The sequence below is a fragment of the Strongylocentrotus purpuratus genome, unplaced genomic scaffold, assembly GCF_000002235.5.
Source record: "Strongylocentrotus purpuratus isolate Spur 01 unplaced genomic scaffold, Spur_5.0 spur5_scaffold_20, whole genome shotgun sequence".
Lineage (NCBI taxonomy): Eukaryota > Metazoa > Echinodermata > Echinoidea > Camarodonta > Strongylocentrotidae > Strongylocentrotus > Strongylocentrotus purpuratus.
This window is the reverse complement of record NW_022145606.1, coordinates 46,126,338-46,146,938: the sequence shown is the minus strand read 5'-3', so window position 1 is coordinate 46,146,938 and position 20,601 is coordinate 46,126,338. Positions and strand designations below refer to the sequence as shown.

Genomic DNA, 20,601 nt, shown 5'->3' with positions numbered 1-20,601 from the left:
CGTTCATAAAGTCATGCGTAAATTTACGAACTCTTTATGAAACACCCCCCCCCCCCCCCCCCAGGTTATCCAATTCGATTCACTGGAGAATTTGATTGTTTGATAAAAAGCATTGAAGGGCACATTCTTGTCCACGTGCATTATTTTTCATTTCATTTCTTTATTGTGTCCATGTTTATGCACATGAACAATCTTGCTTCAACATAATGAACATAGGAACAACATAATTGACATTCATAGGGCCCTGTTTTAGTATACATTTGATATAATATGCATGATCATGATGAATATACAAACATAGACATTAAATGCTCTTTCTTCTTCTCCTTTCTTCTTCTTCTTCTTCTTCTTCTTCTTCTTCTTCTTCTTCTTCTCTCTTTCTTCTTACATACCCTCCATTTTTTTTAAAATTCTTATATGCTCTAATCTGAAGTAGGTATTTTGTGTTAATAATTATTCCTTGATATGGTATAACAGTAGGGGTACAACAGTAAAGTAAGTATACGAAAACAATATATATATATTCGTGTAACATGGCAATGAGGGTATTTTGCATGGTTTTCACATTCTCTATTCTTTACTAGGTTTCATTAACTACTCTATTAACACCGGGCATGGTGGCTCAGTCGTTAGTGCGCCCGCCTCATGAACGGGAGGTCGTGGGTTCGAACCCCGGCCGAGTCATACCAAAGACTTATAACAATGGGACCTTCTGCCTTCTAGCTAGGCGCTCAGCATATTAGATTGGAGAAGGGTATAGTAATAACATATTATGTTATGCAGGGCCCGCTGGAAGAACAGTTTCATAACTGAAGTGGCTACCCTGGGTAAATAAAAGTTATTATTATTATTATTACTCTTATGGAAAGTGGAATGAATTAATTAATGCGGCGACTAGTTCTTGCTTTAACAGATCTCAATCTTCGTCCGCTTCTCAGGTGTATGCAATGGTCATTAAGGGGGTGGGTAAGATCAGACATAATGGATAGGGCCTTAAATACTATACTCTTTCCTTACAGACTTCATCTAGGTCATCAGTATGGTTCATTATTTTGCTGGCTTGTTTTACAACCCTCCTCAGCTTTTGTTTGTCACTTTGCCTTGCATTGTTAAACCAGGGGGTGTTTCACAAAGATCTTAAGTTAAATTTATCTCTAAGTTGGACTTAAAAATTATGGAAAGCCATTAGCATCTTTGAAAATATTTTGTAAAAGTTACTTTGAAAGGCATAAAATGTTGATTCAAATCATTCATATTTTCTATCATCAAGGAGACTTCATGTTCTGGATGTGGAATTCATAAAAAGTCTAAAATACTTGAATTTCTGCTTTTGAATATATTTCATTTTAAGGCTCCAATGGCTGTCCATAATTTTTAAGTTCAACTTAGTGTTAAGTTCTACTTAGGATCTTTGTGACACACCCCCCTGATATGTATAGAGGAAACGTGTAAAGGACGATTGTTAATTGTCAATTTTTTAATCAGCTGCTCTCTATTCTGACACATTGTGCACAAAACAGTCTCATTAAACGGAATGACGTCATTATTCCTCTTCTCGTGTTATTTACTTTTGTTCATGACGTGAGAGGGATCATTATTAAAAATAGAAGGGTGGGAGAGAAAGAGAGAGAGAGAGAGAGAGAGAGAGAGAGAGCAAGAGAGAGGGAGAGATTGGATAGATCGACAGGGAGCAGGCATATCAGAGAGGGAGAGAGAGCAAGAAAGGCGATCGAGGAAGTAGATGTAGGAGAAAGATGGTGAGACAGAAGAGAGAGAGAGAGAGAATATGTCAACTGAGAATTATCGAGTACAACTATGTATTGCATCTTTTTCAATTTGATTGAATGCGTTGCCAATAATCCGAATCTCAATAACATTATAAATATACATATTACATGTGCGATGTCACCGCATCCATCGCTGAAACCATAGCCCATATGCAAATACACCATGTCGATCAAATATGGAAAGTTTCACAATGAAATTTGAAGGGAAACAAAAAACAATGCACTAAAAGGATTAGTTGAAATCATACATTCTCTGTGACCTGCTTAGCACTAATTTCCGAGGGACCCGTCAATGAAGATCCATAATTTAATATGTGCCTCGAAAAAGTGCAATGTACCCTTCCTCAATAAAAGAAAATTAAGAATGTACGCTATAAAGAAATACATCACAAATCAAGAGTCAATTCACAATTCACAGGCAATCTTTTTTTGAATCGTAGGATGGCAAGTGAAGGTCGCCAACGAATATACACTGTTGGTTATAAAGGTGGAATAATTATTTTTACCCCAATTTATGGAATGATTTTGACAATGATTTATTCCTAATAGATCTAAATAATAGAATACATTCTCAGATTTTATTGAAAAATAATTTGCGAGTGTTTGTTTTGCGTGATTGCTAAAGCATGTGTGTGCTACTATGCTAATCAACTAGGGGACCTATGTTCTTAAGTCATAACTGACAGTAATGAGGACTAATATAGCTGATCGACACGGTTTTTATTTTGACGCCTCACAGAAACGAGGCCATTGCTTAGCCACTGAATCATACGCAGCGGGGGCTAGGGTACGTCGCCGCCCCCACAAATACAAAAAAAAGAAAAAAAGAAATGCAATAAATTATCAATAATTCATTGCATTTTTCTCCAGTCGCTAACAGGAAAATTCCTCTTTAGGGCAATGCATTATGGTTCGAGGCATGCCCACATAGAGGATTTGTGATGTTGGGGATCGGGTCAAAATGAATTTGAATTAGACTCATGAGTGAGTTGCCAATTTGTCTTGTGATTTTCAAAGTTTTTCATGTCGTTACAAATTCATAACTTTCTTATTAGTTTTCTGATTTCGCTCAAACTTGTTTTGATTGGTTTGTCCGATTTTTCTGCTCTTATTGAAAGGAAGTTATTTTTGGAGTGGACTTGCCCTTTAATAGCAATAGAGTAGAGCTGATCCCACTGTGCGTGTAGAACAACGCTTGTTCCCTTGCTCTTCCTCTTTGTCTCTCTCTCCTGCTTTCTTGTATGTACCTCTCGTTCTTATTTTGTCATCTTTCTCGCACTTACACTGTCTCAAGTCTCTGTCTCCCATTCTCTGTTTCTTCTTTTACCCCCAACTTGTCTCAATCTTTCTTCTCTCTCTCTCTCTCTCTCTCTCTCTCTCTTGTCATCTCTTCTGTCTATCCCTCCCTCTTTCTTCTGTTTCTCTATCCATCTTTCTCCTACATCTACTTCTCTCAATAGCTTTTCTCTCCATCTCTATCACCTTCTTTTTTTCCATCTCTCTTTCTCTCTCTCTCTCTCTCTCTTCTCATGAACAATTTAAATATCTCAATATTCACATCTAACCATTTTTTAAATTTCTTAACATGGGCCTCAGAGCACAACACAAACAAAATTAATGATGCAAATGACAATGCATGTTGATGCGATGTGAATTTATTTGTACATTCCCTCTAAATTATCTCCAGACAGTTTTAGAACTTGGCAAACTGCTTCTTAGCGGAGCCTGTGTCACTTTGAGCACTTTGAACCTGACGGTCTTGCTGAGAGGGCGACATTCACCTACAGTCACAATGTCTCCGGGTTTGGTGTCCCTGTGATGACCGAACAGAACAGGACAAAAGAAACAAAGAGATTTTGATAATTATTCACATTTAAATATGAGGGACATGATTGCATTAATAAAAGACCAAGTTATTCTTAGCACCTACTACAAATGACCTTTAATACCTTGTTCAACTCTATTCTAACCGGGCTATTTCAGACCAGGTTTTTACCTGGGGGGGGGGGGGGGCAATTTGACCCCCCCCCCCCCCCTAAGATTTCTGCCGTTTCACAGCCAACCCCCGCGAGAATTGCATGCATGTCAAGTGAAGTGTATAGAATACTATACTAGTAATTTCAATTTTTTTTTTTTTTAATTCACTCATTTGCATATTTATGGTAATTTATGCAAACATATATGATTCATATTTAAGCATTCTTTTTCACTACATATATTTGTTAGGCCATTTGAAATAATTATACAACAAAAAATTCGAAGAGCCAGGTTATTCCTTATGTTATCTCTTGTTTTGATAATTTCTTATGTCTTTCATTGTTTTTTAAACTTATGTATTATATTGTTTTTGTTGTTTAATTTTATTTCTAACCACAATTAACTATTTTGACCCCAAAACAAACACCTAAACTTTAAACAAGACCAAATAACCAATGTTTTCTCTCTTTTTTTAGAATAAATGGTATTTCCATATGTTTTGTACACAAATCACAAAAATGAGCGATTTTTCGGGCTGACATGCAAAGACAAAAGGTCACGTGACTTTATAACTATAGGTCTGATTTTCAAAAAAAATGTTTCAAAAGATGCGTAAGACTCGAAAGAAAAAAGTCATAGAAGGAAAACTTTATATCTGCAGCAGTTCTGGAGAAGTCACGATATAAAATTTACTACGGGGGGGGGGTCAAATTGATCCCCCCTTCCCTACTGGTTAAGATAGGGTTAAAAGTTGAGAAATGAAATCCTGACAATAAAAAAAAAATAGATAAAAGCATGCACATGTGGTCAAGAGTCAATCCACAGAGCTTCAAGAATCTGACTGCTGAATGGTGGGGGAGGTGCCGTGCCCCCATCTAGTGAAGCCCATGATTGAGTACTTATGAGAATGGGTGAATGGGAAAAGAAGATTGCATCAGTGAAGTGCTTTGAAGCATTGTCAGCATCCCTGATATAAGGGAATATGAAGACCATCGTGAGAAACATCATGTGCAATCTTCCATCAACCTGTCGATGTGTAATACCTAAAGCTGAGGAGAGATGTACAGACAGGGTCTTGCATGTGTAAGTTTCCGGGTTTAAGAGTACCTTTTGACATTTTTAGGACCTGACAATCCATCCCTGCATAGTCTAAACATAAAGAATGTTATGCACTGACAAGAAACATTTTAGGGCTTACCTGAAGCAGGGTTAGAGATAGACAGACATAGTCTTGTGCCTCTTCTCGAATCTGTTCTACTTCTTGATGTAGTGGAGGTAGTCACGCCTGATGACAATCGACCTCTGCATCTTCATCTTGGTGATGACACTGGTCAGGATTCGCCCGCGGATGTGAATGTTGCGGGTGAAAGGGTACCTCTTGTCTATGTTGTGGCCATCGCAAGCCTGGGGATGAGGAAAACAAAATAAAATACAGTTAACTCTTGGGAATTTGCATAGTTCGGTCACAAAAATTGATGGACTTGGGGACAATCGGACTTGTGAGACTTTGAGTGATAAAGAGTTGACTGTATTTCACCTACCGGTTAGTGTATGTAGTTATGTTTGTCCAAATATGAGTAGCGTATGTATGTTTCTTTCTTTGTCACCCTTGAAAAAAAAAGAAAAATTAGATGGAACTTCAACTGCGCGCAGTCGAAAATGATGCCTCCGTCATAGAGCAATTTTACAAACCAAAACAGAAGAAATTTTTCAAATTCAAGTTCAATTGTAATCCATTAACAGGTTCTCAGAATATCGTGATTACAAGCAATTTCTCATACGACCATTTGATCTTTGACCTCATGACTCTAAAATCTACTCAGTTCATTGGCTCTGCAAGATACAAACATGATCTAAGTTTGGCAGGAATCCATCAATCGGTTCTTCAGATAACGGGATCACGAGCTGTTCTTGCATTCATAATGAGCCCTGTGACCTTTGACCTCGTGACCCCCACAATCTAATCAGTTCATCGGCTCTGCAAGATACATACATGACCTAAGTTTGGCAGGAATCCATCAATCGGTTCTTCAGATAACGTGATCATGAGCTGTTTTTGCATACATAATAAGCCCTGTGACCTTTGACCTTTGACCTCGTGACCCCAAAATCTAATCAGTTCATCGGCTCTGCAAGATACATACATGACCAAAGTTTAGCAGGAATCCATCAATCGGTTCTTCAGATAACGCGATCACGAGCTGTTTTTGCATACATAATAAGCCCTGTGACCTTTGACCTTTGACCTCGTGACCCCAAAATCTAATCAGTTCATCGGCTCTGCAAGATACATACATGACCATAGTTTGGCATGAATCCATCGATCGGTTCTTCAGATAACGCGATCACGAGGGAGAGACGTACAGACGTATGTACAGACGTACGGACGGACGGACGGACAGAAAACCCGAAAACATAATGCCTCCGGCTACTTCGTAACGGAGGCATAAAAATTGTGTACTTAGATGCATTGTAACACCTGCCACTACCCAATGAACATTTATTATTTTGCTCGTGAGAGTTTGAGTTATGAAGAGTGAACTGTATTTTGCCTACATGTATGAAGTCATGTTTGTCCAAATATGAGGAGTGTACGCATCTATATTGTATATATATCTATTTATCGAAGGCCAAAGACAAGCCATGCAACCCTTGAAAAAGTGAAAGTGTGTACTTAAATGCACTGTAACACCCGACACTATACTCAATGACCATTATATATTTTGTTCCTTTTGATTTCAGATAAGTTATTGAGGGGAAGATTGCATAAGTGATGCAACTGTCTCTACTCTTACTCTACAAGCTATTTTTTTTTTTTGGGGGGGGGGGGGGGGTGTCATACCCCAATTTAGTGACGGCCATGATGAAGTACTTATGGGAATGTTCAATGGGAAAAGAAGATTGCATCAGTGAAGTGCTGTGAAGCATTGTCAGCATCCCTGATATAAGGGAATATGAAGACCATCGTGAGAAACATCATGTGCAATCTTCCATCTATCTGTCGATGTGTAATACCTAAAGCTGGGGGAGAGATGTACAGACATGGTCTTGCATGCCTAAGTTTCCCGGTTTTAGAATACCTTTTGACTTTTTTAGGACATCCCATTCCTGGTCTTAACATCAAGAATTGTATGCGCTGACAAGAAACATTGTGGGGCTTACCTAAGGCAGGGTGAGAGATGGACAGACATAGTCTCCAATTTTGTCTACTTCTTGATGTAGTGTAGGTAGTCGGGCCTGATGACAATAGACCTCTGCATCTTCATCTTGGTGATGACACCGGTCAGGAACGCCCGCGGATGTGAACGTTGCCGGTGAAAGGGCACTTCTTGTCGATGTAGTGGCCATCGCGAGCCTGGGGACGAGGAAAATAAAATAAACTACAGTTACCACTGTAAAAGTCGAATCTCTATAAATACTTTGACTTGGGAATTTGCATAGTTCGGTCAAAAAAATTGATGGGATTTAGGAACAATTTGACTTGTGAGACTTTGAGTTATGAAGAGTCAACTGTATTTCACCTACGTGTATGTAGTTATGTTTGTCCAAATATGAGTAGCATTTGTATGTTTCTATCTAGGGCTAAGTAAAAACGGTTCAGACATGTCACACTTGAAAAAAAGCAAATTTGTTTACTTCAGATGCACTGTAACACCTGCCACTACCCAGTGAGTCATGACCATATATTTTGTTCCTTTTGATTTCAGATAAGTTTTGAGGGGAAGATTGCATCAGTGAAGTGCTTTGAAGCATTGTCAGCATCCCCATAACAAGGGAATATGAAGACCATCGTGAGAAACATCATGTGCAATCTTCCACTCGTTAGTCATGGAGCGTCTTTAGACAAAAGTTTAAGAAAATTTTATGCTACAGCTTCTCTATCATGTGTATCATCAAAACAGATGAAATTTCACGGCAGCTCTTCACAAACTTTATTTTTCACAGAATAAGGATAACAGTGGGCTTTCTTTCACACTTTCCTTACATTCTATTTAAAAAATACTAAATTCAAAATAAAATAACTAGACACAGCTTCTCAAATAAACGGCAGTAAATTGCACGGAAAATTTTAAGCCTCCCAACCTCCCCCCACCTTATTCACTTTTTTGTCGTTGCAGCTTTTGAACCTTCCCTAGCACGAGTCTCGATCGCCCAAGCGCGGATCCAGGATTTCTCAGGGGTAGGGGACAACTTTTTAATTTTTTTATGCTCCCGAAATTTGAAAATCACGCCGGCCGAAGAGTCGCTCAGTGGGGGGGGGGGGGGGGGGGGGGGGGGGGGGGGGGGGGGGGGCCCATCCCCCCAAAAAAACTAAAAATCACGTGTTTTTTACCAGAAAAAATTCCCAGGGGGGGATCCGCCACTGCGAACGCCAGACTGATGTTATGGACGAGCCTGTTGGCTTTCTTGTTTAGAACACAGCGAGTTTGTACCAGCACTATTTTTGTTGTTGTTGACATTACCCGGGCTGAACAAAACTGCTCACTTCTCTCATATTTCTTTTTACTCTTAGCTTTACTCTTGTCCAAACCCTCCCCCCCCCCCCTTATCATTTTGACAAGTGTATTTGTTGCTGTTTATGCTCTGAACCTACCTCAGCAGGAGTCTTGAATCAAAGACCAACGTTGCGGGCGAGCCTGTTAGCCTTCATGTTGTTCTGGAACACAGTAGGTTGCTTCTGAAACGCCATCTCCGTCTAAAGCAAAAGAAAAGACTGAAACAAAATCAGAAAGAGGGGGGGGGGGGATGAAAACCTCATCTTCACGAGGAGGTTTATATCGCTTGTGTATTGAGGATAGAAGAGAGTGAAGAAGAAAAAAAAAATGTTAAGAGGTTAATAGAAATAGAGTCGAGCTGATCCCACTGTACGTGTAGAACATGCTCGTTCTGATGCGCTTCCTCTTCCTCTCTCTCCCGCTTTCTTTTATATCTCTCGCTCTAATTTTTTCATCTTTCTCTCACTCACTCTGCCTCAGTTTCCGTCTCTCTTTTTCTGTTCATCTTTTCATTCCCCCTTTCTTGGCTCACTCTTCCTTCTCTCTCACTCGTCCTTGCTCTCTTTTTCTGTCCATCTCCCTTTCATTCTCTCTCTCTCTTCTCTCTCACTCATCCTTGCTCTCTTTTTCTGTCCATCTCCCTTTCATTCTCTCTCTCATCCTTGCTCTCTTTTTCTGTCCATCTCCCTTTCATTCTCTCTCTCTCTTCTCTCTCACCCACCCCCCCCCCCCCTTTTCTTCTGTTTCTCTGTCCATCTTTCTCCTACATCTACTTATCTTAATCGCTTTTCTCTCCATCTCATTCATCCTTTTTTGTCCATGTCTCTTCTCTCTCCCTCTCTCACTCTCTCTTCTCATGAACAAATTAAAAAATCTCAATATTCACATGTAACCATTTTAAAATTCCTTAACATGGGCTCCATAGCACAACACAACAAAATGATGCAAATGACAATGCATGTTGATGCGATGTGAATTTATTTGTACATTCCCTCCAAATTGTCTCCGGACAGTTTTAGAACTTGGCAAACTGCTTCTTAGCAGAGCCTGGGGCCTGTGTCACTTTGAGCACGTTGAACCTGACGGTCTTGCTGAGAGGGCGACATTCACCTACGGTCACGATGTCTCCGGTCTTGGTGTCCCTGTGTTGACAGAGCAGAAAAGGACAAAAGAAACAAGAGATTTTGATAATTATTCACAAACGCATATGAAGGACATGACTGCTAATGAGACTAAGTTTCGTTAGGACCTACCGGTCCTTCAAATGACCCCAGTACAACATTTTTGTTATCAATGTAGGGCAGTCCAACTTCATGTAAGAACAATTTCTGCCATAGAGAAGGGGTTCAGAAAAGCTTTTGATTTCCCTTTTGAAGACAAAAATATGAGAAATATCTGAAAATTCTGATACCTGAAGGACAACTATTAAAAGGGGTCCATAGCATATTTGGAGAGATAATTTTGACACAAATTCAAGTTCACGTAGATCTATTAAAGCCCCACTGTCCTACTTGTAGCTACTTGCTCCCTCTATATAGAAAACTTCCCCAATAGGTGCCTGTTGGTCCCCCATGATCCTCTTTTTCTTGTGTTAGTAGAGAGCTGAGTTACGAGATAGCCACCTGTCAGTGACCTTGCTGTGTGGTCTAATCCCTTCTGGCCCAGTAGTATCGACGGTCTATAAAGACCCTCAATACTACTGGGCCACTACTGGGCCACTACTGGGCCAGAAGGGATTAGACCCCACAGCGAGGTCACTGACAGGTGGCTATCTCAGTGACTCAGCTCTCAACTAACATAAGAAAAAGAGGATCATGGGGGACCAACAGGCACCGATTGGTGAAGTTTTCTATCTAGAGGGAGCAAGTAGCTGTAGGACAGTGGGGCTAAAAACAAAACAGTAATTATAAGTATGTACATGCGTTCAAAAGTCAATCCACAGAGCTTCAGAATTTGACCGCTGCATGGGCATGACTTCCATTAATGATACTATCCCTGCTCTATATACTATAGGTGGGGAGGGGGGGGGGGGGGGGGGAGGGTGTTCTATCCCCATCTAGTAATACTCATGATTATGTACTTATGAGAATGGGTGAATGGGAAAAGAAGATTGCATCAGTGAAGTGCTTTGAAGCATTGTCAGCATCCCTAATATAAGGGAATATGAAGACCATCGTGAGAAACATCATGTGCAATCTTCCATCAACCTGTCAATGTGTAATACAGTGGTCACATTGACATAACCGATCCCACATCAACCGATACTTGGCCATTCGGGGTAACAATTTTTGTTGTTCAGTAAATGTAACAAGTCAGCCTGGTTTTTGTCTCAATAGTTAACTTCAATTTAGGGTGTTTTTTTTAGTTTGTCTAAACTGAGAGAAATTATGAAAAGGACATCTTGGAGCTCAGACAACTTAGTTTGTCAAAACCTGTTTTGGACTTAACCCTATTTAGCCCGGGCTATTTTGAAACTGCATAGCCCAGGGGGGGGCTTCTCAGGCCCCCCTATGATCTCGGCCCGTGAAACGACCGATCGCCGCGAAAATTTGCATACATGTCAAGTGAAGTGTATAGAATACTATGGTAATTTCAATTTTTTGAATAACTCACTCATTTGCATATTTATGGTAATTTATGCAAATAAGGTCATCAAATTCACATTTTTGCCCATAAATCAGACATTATTCATATTTAGGCATTCTTTCTCACTACATATATTTGTTAGACCATTTGGAATAATAATACAACACAAAAAATTTAAAAACCAGGGTTATTCCTTATGTTATCTATTGTTTTGATAATTTCTTATGTATTTCTTTGTTTTTTTAACTTATGTATTTTATTGTTTTTGTTGTTTTATATCATTTCTAACTATCATTCAACTATTTTGACCCCAAAATAAACACCCTAAACTATAAACAAGACCAAATAACCAATGTTTTTCTCTTTATTCGAAAAATGAGATTTCCATATGTTTTGTACACAAATCACAAAAATGAGCGATTTTCGGGCTGACATGCAAAGACAAAAGGACACGTGACTTTGTAATGGTAGGTCCGATTTTCGAAAAATTTCTTTCAAAAGATGCGCAAGACTCGAAAGAAAAAAGTCACAAAATTTCAGTGCAAGATTTTCTTGCGTTAAAAAATTATCGCGAAAAATGTCGAGGGGGGGGGCTTCTGAAGCCCCCCCCCCCCCGGGCTAAATAGGGTTAAGACAAAACCTAGCGTCTGGCTGTAAGTGACCAAATCCGTAAAGCACTGGCGAGAAACATTTTGGGGCTTACCCAAAGCAGAGGGAGAGATGGTTAGACATGGTGTTGCACGCCCAAGTTTCCAAACACCCCATCCTTGGTAAAAACACCAAGTATGTTCTGAAGTTCATGCACTGGCATAAAAACATTGAAGGGCTTACCTGAAGCAGGGTGAGAGATGGACAGACATAGTCTTGTGCCTCTTCTCAAATCGGTTGTACTTCTTGATGTAGTGGAGGTAGTCACGCCTGATGACAATTGTCCTCTGCATCTTCATCTTGGTGATGACACCGGTCAGGATTCGCCCGCGGATGTGAACGTTGCCAGTGAAAGGGCACTTCTTGTCGATGTAGTGGCCATCGCGAGCCTGGGGAGGAAAATTAAATAAACTACAGTTAACTCTGCAAAAGTCAAGTCTGTTGGGACCGCAATAAATACTTTAATTTCGGACTTATAAATAACACATGTTTTGCATAGTTTGGTCAATAAAATTGACAGACTTAGGAACAATTTGACTTGTGAAAAGTTATGAAGAATGAACTAAATTCCACCTAGAATACTACATGTATGAAATTATGTTTGTCCTAATATGAGTAGTGAATATCTAGGGCCGAGTCAAAACTTTAAAGACAAGTGACCATTGAAAGAAGCAAGGTGACACCTGGCACTGCCTAAGGACCATTATATATTTTGTTCCTTTTGACCTTTGATAAATTTTTAGGGGAAGATTACATCAGTGAAGTGCTTAAAAGCATTGTCAGCATCCCTGATATAAGGGAATATGAAGACCATCGTGAGAAACATCATGTGCAATCTTCCGCTCATGGAGTGTCCATGGAAAATGTTGAAGGAAATTTTACACTACAGCTTCTCTATCATGTGTATCATCAAAACAGATGAACTTCCATGCCAGCTCTTCACAAACTTGATTTTTCAAGAGATAAGGAATACAATCGTGGGGTTTCATGTACACTAGACCCTTGTTTCCATTTTATTTAAACAAAAACTCAATTCAAAATTAAATACCCAGTGGCGGATCCAGGGGGGGGGGGTTGGGGGGGTTGCAACCCCCCCCCCTTGGGCGGCCCCAAAAAAAAAAAAAAAAAAAAAAAAGGGAAAAAAAAGAAAAAAAGAAAGAAAAAAGAACGCACGCTGGAGAGAAACCCTTTCAAGTGCAAATATTGTGAGAAGATATTCAACTCATCTGGTAACTTAACCAAACACATGATAACTCTGGATATAACTATGTATTAAACTGTTACTTGATTTAAAAAGACGTTATCATGCACTGCTTTTTATGGTCTCCATTGTGTTAATAATAGATGCCAGGAAAACATCACTTACGGGGTTCAAATAAACACCCCCAAAAAAAAATCGGCTCGCCGCTTTGCGGCTCGTGGACGATGCTCCGCATCGTCATTATTTTGGTCAACCCCCCCCTTAGCAAAAAGCTAGATCCGCCCCTGATACCTAAGCACAACTTCTGAGGAAAAAAAACTTGCATTTAATCGAAAGGAGAAATATTAGCGTCCCAAGACCCCACGCCCCCACCCCCTTTCACATGTATGTTGTTGCTTTTGAACCTTCCTCAGCAGGAGTTTGAATGCAGAGCAATGTTGTGGATAAACATGTTAGTCTTCCCGTTGCTGGCTATCAGCCACTTGTTTAGAACACAGTAGGTTTTACCAGCACTTTTTTGTAGATGAAATTGCTAGGTTTAACTGCTTTCTTACTCATATTTTTCATAACTCTTTTTTTTTGCTGCTTATGCTCTGAACCTACCTCAGCAGGAGTCTTGAATCCAAGACCAACATTGCGGACGAGCCTGTTAGCCTTCTTGTTGCTGGCCAACAGCCGCTTGTTGTTCTGGAACACAGTTGGTTGCTTCTGAAACGCCCTCTCCGACTAAAGCAAGAGAAAAGAGAGAAAGACTTCAGCAAAAACAGAACAGGGTATAACAGAAAATGAAAACATCGTTGCCCAAAACTTTAATGCGGCAACACTGTACAACCAAGAAAATTGACAACTGCAAACATTCAGAGTTCCATAAACAGAGACTCAATTTTGGGGGTATGAAGCTTTCGCTAGTCACAACTCATAACCATATGCAAATATTCATGAACATTTCACGCAAGCCAAAGTTTCTGTTTTGAAAGGTAGCTCACAGCCCAGTCACAATGTTAGTGAGAGATGGGTAAAAATCATAGCCTAGCATTTCATGATAAGCAAAATTCCCTGAAGCCCTGGGCATCTTTCACACTACACTACAGGCTAGTTCAGATATGACAAGGTATCAGGGAAAAAATACACGGGGCTCGGGGCGAATTAGCCCCGAAAGTCATAAAAGAGCCCCCCCAAATGTGCATAGAGTTCAATGCAAAACAAATTCAAGAGTTATTTTCATGCAAGCAAACTTGAAAAGTGGCCCCCGACATTGTTTAAATATTTTTTTCCCTGCAAGGTAAACAGCTACTTTTTCCTTTTATACATGTAAATTAATAGCAATTGCACGCAACAAGGTCCTGCCCATATTCACTGCACTGTGTTTTAAGACACAGGAATATGAAGCATTTTACACATTTGGTTGGCTTAAAAATAACATTGCCATATCTGAACGAGGCCTAAAAATCCATAATAGCCTACCATTCACTGAATACACTGTTTGGACACTACACAAAATATGAGACTGATTACATTCTTTAGGGGCTAATTAAATTCTCAGATACAACCCCCCCCCCCCCCTAAAAATTTCACATTTCAACCAACGAAAGGCACTTCGATGTTATTTCAAGAGCTTTAATTTATTTTCCTTCATCAAACTATCAAGGGTAAACCATTATGTTGTGGACATATTTTGACAATTAAATTAATGCCTTTTAGTATTACGATTTAATTGTAATAGTCTGATCAGTCTTGTGTGTGGGGCTTTCTTAACTTGCTGTCTTCAGTGGGTCATATTTCCACTTCCATTTCTGAACGCACTAGGTGCCACGCACAAAGCGTAATTCCTTTCTTGCAGCCTCAATTTTAGAGCAATAAAAACACCTACCGTCAACTGAAACAATATCCATTTATTTCTAAAGCATATTTATTTTATTATATTGAAATATAAGTTTGTGAATTGCACATTTTTAGTTCTATATTTCAAAATATCAGTGTGAAATTTAATTTTGAAAAACCTGAAACCCGAAAACCAAAAACCGGGTTTCAGCTCGACGGTCGGAGCCCGGGCAGGGACCCGTTTCGACTCAGGCCTAGTTTACAGGTATAAGAAAAAAAAAAACATGTAGACCTATATCCCTCCAGAAATGGAGGCAAATGCTGAAAATGATTACCGATATATTATTATGAAGAAATAAAGAAGACCAGAAATGTTTATTTTACCCCCCCCCCCCCCAAAAAAAAAAAAAAAAAAAGAAAGAAAAGAAAATGGATAAAAATTGTGGTGATAATTGCATCAGTGAAGTGCTTTGAAGCAGTATCAGCAATCCCTAATGATAGGGCTATGTAGACCATCGTGAGAAAACATCATTTGCAATCATCAACCACATGAAATTTGAATTCCATTTTATTTCATTTATTTTAGGTTTGGACTTGTCTATATAAATCTGGGCAAGTGTCTAGTCTACAGACTACTGAAGGAGACATTCATCGATTCATATTTTGTTGTAAAGCTTCACTTATGAAAAACAAAATGTTACTGAAAATCATTTCAAAATGATAGCTCTGCACTGACGGTACGCTAGATAAAATGCAATTTGTATTGTGCAGCGGTTTGCCTCGAGACATGTGAGAAAGTGTGTATTAAAATATAGACTCCTAAGTCTTTGTTTTGAGGTGAAATACTTTAAAAAAAGATAAGAAAATTGACACGAAACAGGTAAGAAACACATCAAATTTTAAATCATGACCATTATCTGAACAATTGATGAAGATTTAGTTGATTTTGGGTATGTTTTAGCAGAGTATCTCGACGCCGGAGTTATGGATCAAAGTATGGATATGATTTTGAATTAGCGCCAAAAATTGGTTGATAAATGAAATGAAATCAGATGAATAGAAATTAAAGAGTTGGAAAAATCAAAGTTGTGGCTGTGGGCTTATTCAAATGCCCCCTTCTCTAGGCTAGTCTTATTTAATTAAACACCCATTTCATCTAGCCACTCTCATTCATTTCTCACTTCTAGCTTCTGTCGACTTATTCGCAACATCTGACATGGCGACATACACACAGCTATGCTGCGCCGACAGTTCTCGCGACCAATGCATTCAGCACCAACGTCTCTCACACGCGCATGCACATGCTGCTCAATGCCGTTACACATACGGACACAAGCCTCTTTCACCGGCGCTGCCATAACGGCAAAACGTATTTTTATCACGCTAACTTGCATCCGACCAACTCTACTTAAGAAATATATGACCTTTTTATTCTCATGTACCATATCAAAATTTCATATTGGTAGTAAAGGAGGAAGAAATAACTTATTTTTGACATTTTCTCAATGAACATTTTTTCCACACGCACCTGGTCAGCCATGTTGAAAGGCAAAAGAGGCCGGAAGAGATTGTAACATTTTGAACTGAGAGGGAGCACTTGTTTTTCCACTCAAAGTACAGTAGACTCCTACAATGATACGGCTAGTCCACTGCACTCGCTCTCGAAACAAACAAAAATAACAAAATTTAAAATAAATCTTACAAATCATAAGCAAGTTATGAATAGACTTGGGGATCTGATATTCCATATTCCATACCTTATGTATGGAATATTAGATAACCAAGTCTATGCAAATCACAAATTGGCAGGTGGTCAGTGGATTGACGTAGTCGCGGATAATAACTCGCCCGTTTGTCGTGTAAAATTTCTCTTTTGTCATTTTGTGTTTTGGAACAAATGGGACAATTAGTTGTCCGACATACATTTACAAAGACATTACCGATTTAGCCAATTCAAAGAGCAGTGGCGGATCCAGGGGGGGGGCCGAAACGGCCGCGGCCCCCCCCCCCCCTATTGGCGGCGCAAAAAAAAAGAGAAAAAAAAAAGAAAGGAGAAGAGAAGAAAAAAAGAGAAGAGAAAAGAAAGAAGAGAGAGAAAGAGAGAAAGAAAAAAAGAAGAAGATCCCCCCCCCCACCTCACTCCCACTCCGGGGTCGGAGGGACCGATTTTGTGTTCCCAAAATTTCCGATAAAGGGTTACTTTTCACGCAACAAAGTCCGGCCCGTAATACACACAAATCCGGCCCGCACTGTCTCTACACACCGAAGATAAAGGGGTGCTTTCAAACTAAGAGAGGGAACATACATGCGCATACCCTAGATAACACCGAGTGGTTGGGGGGGGGGGGGTGGGGGGTGGGAAGGGGAAGAGAAAAGTCGGATGAGAAAGGGGGAAAGACAAGGAAATGGCGCTAAGTGACAGTAACGACGAATAAGGGAAAAACTGTAATCGGGAGATTTGGGGTCATTCCAGAAGGCAATGGGAAACGTTATTGAATAGAGGGGGCCGGGCCGGCCGCATAAAATCTCGAGCCACGGATTCAAAGTTAAACGTTACAAACAGCCCCTGCTTTTTGAAAAAAATTGAAAAGGGCACAATGGTTTGGATGTCTTTCAAATAGAAGCTATATACTAAACAGTCAAATTTTAAATTAACGGTAGGGCCGCTTCACAACTCTTATTTTGCCCTTCATTTGGATTCAGCTCATACCAACTCGCTTGTGCTTATTTTGAATTCATGTAGGTAGTGATAATGGACAGCGGCAGCGATCCTGGGCCCGATAGAGAGACACGTCCCCCCGGAAATTTAGATATATAGCTAGAAAGAAATATATATGTAGCGGAAAGAACGTACATATTGGACTAAAGGATTTTCTAGAATGCATAATTTCAGCAATCTGCATTGCAAAATCTCGGTTGGTCGCTCCGCTCCGGCCCTCGCCCGATAAACACAAAACTAAGATATGACGCTCCCGGTCGCGATTATTTCATGGTTGGTGTATACATAGATCTTTTTCCCCTTTCATTTCTACTGACCTAATTGTATGCTATCACAATCATGATTGTTTCATTTTCCCTTTAAAGCATGCATAGCTAGGGGCGGTAGGGGCAGTAAAAGGACATAGGACGGAAAAAGGAGCAGACAAAGAAACATTTTTGACAAGTCTAAAACGGGAAAACAAATCATCTTCTTTCTCTAATAATTTAATGAAACGTTAAGCTTCTGCGCTTTGCGCTGGAGGGGAAAACTGAATTCAGAGAAGGATTAAGAGTCGGAAAATGGAACAACGAATTATCTTCTTTCTCTAATAATTTCATTAAAATAAAAAGGTCAGAGCTTCCGCGCCTCGCGCGGAAGGTGGAAAATGAATTCAAACAAGGATTAAGAATCGAGAATGAGACAACGAATCATCTTCTTTCTCTCATAATTTAATGAAGCGTCAGAAGCTTACGCGCTACGCGCGGTAGGAGGAAAACTGAATTCAGACAGGGATTTAGAGTCGAGAATGAAACAACGAATCATCTTCTTTCTCTAATAATTTAATGAAACGTCAAAGCTTCTGCGCTTCGCGCGAGGGAGAGGGGGGGGGGGAACTCAATTCAGACAAGGATTAAGAGTCGAGAACGGTACTCTTTCTCTAATGATTTAATGAAACGTCAAAGCTTCCGCGCTTCGCGCGGGAGGGGGTATAGAAACTGAATTCAGACATTGATTAAGAATCGAGAACGGTACAACGAATCGTCTTCTTTCTCTAATAATTTAATGAAACGTTAAAGGGAGTGGATCGCCAGTTTCCATGTGCAGAAGGCCATAATTCGCTGACACCAGACTTGGTGGAAATACCATTAATGGGGGTACAAATTTGCACACAGCAAACCCATAGTCCAGTCAAGAATTACCCCCTAATCTCTCGGAGAGCTCGAGAGTCTTCGGGCAAATCAAAGCATTACATAAGGTCCAATGGTCATAAAACTCAAGGCTAACCCTGGTGATTGACAACACCTGTTATTGGGTAAACACCCGAACGGTGTCGAATTCCCCATGAGAGCCGACTACTCAGTGACTTTAAACTTTTGCGCTTCACGCGGGAGAGGGAGGAACTCAATTCAGAGAAGGATTGAGGGTCGAAAATGGAACAACGAATTATCTTCTTTCTCTAATAATTTCATTAAACTATGAAAAGTCAAAGCTTCCGCGCTTTGCGCGGGAGGGGAAAAACTGAATTCAGACAAGGAATAAGAGTCGAGAATGGTACAACAAATTATCTTCTTTCTCTTATAATTCAATTAAACGTCAAAGCTTCTGCGCTTTGCGCGGAGGGGTGAAACTGAATTCAGACAATGATTAAGAACCGAGAACGGAACAACGAATCGTCTTCTCTCTCTAATAATTTAATGAAACTTTAAACTTTTGCGCTTCACGCGGGAGAGGGGGAACTCAATTCAGAGAAGGATTGAGGGTCGAGAATGGAACAACGAATTATCTTCTTTCTCTAATAATTTCATTAAACTATGAAAAGTCAAAGCTTCCGCGCTTTGCGCGGGAGGGGAAAACTGAATTCAGACAAGGAATAAGAGTCGAGAATGGTACAACAAATTATCTTCTTTCTCTTATAATTCAATAAAACGTCAAAGCTTCTGCGCTTTGCGCGGAGGGGTGAAACTGAATTCAGACAATGATTAAGAACCGAGAACGGAACAACGAACGGAGGGGGTATGGAAACTAAATTCAGATAATGATTAAGAATCGAGAACGGTACAACAAATCGTCTTCTTCTAATAATTTAATGAAACGTCAAAGCTTCCGCGCTTCGCAAGGGAGAGGGAAGGGGGGGACTCAATTCAGACAAGGATTAAGAGTCGAGAACGGTACTCTTTCTTTAATGATTTAATGAAACGTCAAAGCTTCCGCGCTTCGCGCGGGAGGGGGGATGGAAACTGAATTCAGACAATGATTAACAACCGAGAACGGTACAACGAATCCTCTTCTTTCTCTAATAATTTCATAAACATTAAAGCTTCTGCGCTTCGCGCGTAATGGGGGGGGGGGGAGGGGACAGCGAGCTGCCCGAATATGAATTTGTTATATCTTTTCTCATATATTTTGGTGATAAATAACACTTTCACAAAATACATATTATCCTCAAATTTTTGCTCGCTCGCTTCGCTCACTAAACGAATTGTGAAACCAGAAAATTACTTTTTCGGGCAAGAGGCTTCAGCCCCCCCCCCCCCCGATGAAAATGTCAAAAAAAATACCGGTATGGTGCTTCTAATATGACCTTGTCAGTATCGGTATGTTGAGTTGAAAAACTGTCTGCGCAATTTTCAAATTTCCGGCCCCCCGTATTGGAAAATCCTGGATCCGCGCCTGAAGAGCCCATTCCTATAGTGATCATAACTTCCTTATTTTCGTTCGATTTCATCTCAACTTGCTTCTCGATCTGATTTTGTCTGCTTCCCTCTTGGCTATATAGGCTCGATCCCTTGATGAACTAACTCTCTGTCTAGATAGCAAAAGGGCTTATATATATATATATATATATATTTTTTTTTTTTTTTTTTTTTTTCTTTTTTTTTTTAATTTTTAAAAATTTATTTATGCATGTTCACAATTTCACATTTCATTGAAGTTAACATGAAAAATTAATACAGTATAACAAATCATTTTCAATTTCACAATCCATTTGAATTAACTTCACGTGAAAAAAAAAGAATATAACAATATCAAAGACAAGTTGCAACTAATATACAGTTTGAAGAATGAACACACAAAGGTGATGAAACATAAGCAAATAGAGCTTGAATCGTTACACAACTTTCAAATATATAATATATGACAAATACAATTCCTAAAGTTTTGTAGTGGAAATTATCTGTTTATATAACTATCAGGCGCGTACACAAATAACGCCTCGTGTACATTGGGCGTTACACAATTATGCACTGTTCGTATAACGCACATCTTCATCCGTTGTTGATGGCGTACTTTCGTCCTTAACAAGCCCATGGGAGAAATGAAGCGAAAGAGATAGAGAGAGAGAGAGAGAGAGAGATTAAAGGGGAGAGAAGAGAAGAGCGGAGA

General features: G+C 39.7%; 1 protein-coding gene, 6 non-coding genes and 1 pseudogene across 7 annotated transcripts; all 8 read right to left on the bottom strand.

The window, feature by feature from the left end:
• Positions 1-3,480: 3,480 nt before the first annotated feature.
• Positions 3,481-8,895, bottom strand: LOC764253 (annotated as a pseudogene).
• On the bottom strand, positions 4,690-4,777 carry LOC115927820. The gene has a single exon (XR_004065781.1). It is a non-coding gene; the product is annotated as a small nucleolar RNA SNORD35 (small nucleolar RNA).
• LOC115927819 lies at positions 6,662-6,749 on the bottom strand. Its single transcript, XR_004065780.1, has one exon. It is a non-coding gene; the product is annotated as a small nucleolar RNA SNORD35 (small nucleolar RNA).
• On the bottom strand, positions 7,487-7,574 carry LOC115927817. The gene has a single exon (XR_004065778.1). It is a non-coding gene; the product is annotated as a small nucleolar RNA SNORD35 (small nucleolar RNA).
• A 326-nt stretch (positions 8,896-9,221) lies between the features above and the next one.
• On the bottom strand, positions 9,222-16,101 carry LOC579026 (40S ribosomal protein S11). Its single transcript, XM_003729142.3, has 4 exons — positions 16,045-16,101; positions 13,299-13,421; positions 11,678-11,883; positions 9,222-9,402 (listed from the first exon to the last, which is right to left on the bottom strand). The coding sequence occupies exons 1-4, from the start codon at positions 16,054-16,056 to the stop codon at positions 9,276-9,278; spliced, it is 468 nt and encodes a 155-aa protein (XP_003729190.1). The 5' UTR covers positions 16,057-16,101; the 3' UTR covers positions 9,222-9,275.
• Positions 10,367-10,454, bottom strand: LOC115927818. Its single transcript, XR_004065779.1, has one exon. It is a non-coding gene; the product is annotated as a small nucleolar RNA SNORD35 (small nucleolar RNA).
• On the bottom strand, positions 12,241-12,328 carry LOC115927822. The gene has a single exon (XR_004065783.1). It is a non-coding gene; the product is annotated as a small nucleolar RNA SNORD35 (small nucleolar RNA).
• Positions 14,965-15,053, bottom strand: LOC115927821. Its single transcript, XR_004065782.1, has one exon. It is a non-coding gene; the product is annotated as a small nucleolar RNA SNORD35 (small nucleolar RNA).
• Positions 16,102-20,601: the final 4,500 nt, after the last annotated feature.

Excerpts from the sequence above, each read along its gene's own strand:
- LOC579026 (XM_003729142.3), bottom strand. Across the intron at positions 11,884-13,298 it reads GATTCAAGACTCCTGCTGAG|GCTCGCGATGGCCACTACAT; the intron begins GTAGGTTCAGAG and ends TTTCCTCCCCAG. Across the intron at positions 9,403-11,677 it reads CATCTCTCACCCTGCTTCAG|GGACACCAAGACCGGAGACA; the intron begins GTAAGCCCTTCA and ends CTGTCAACACAG.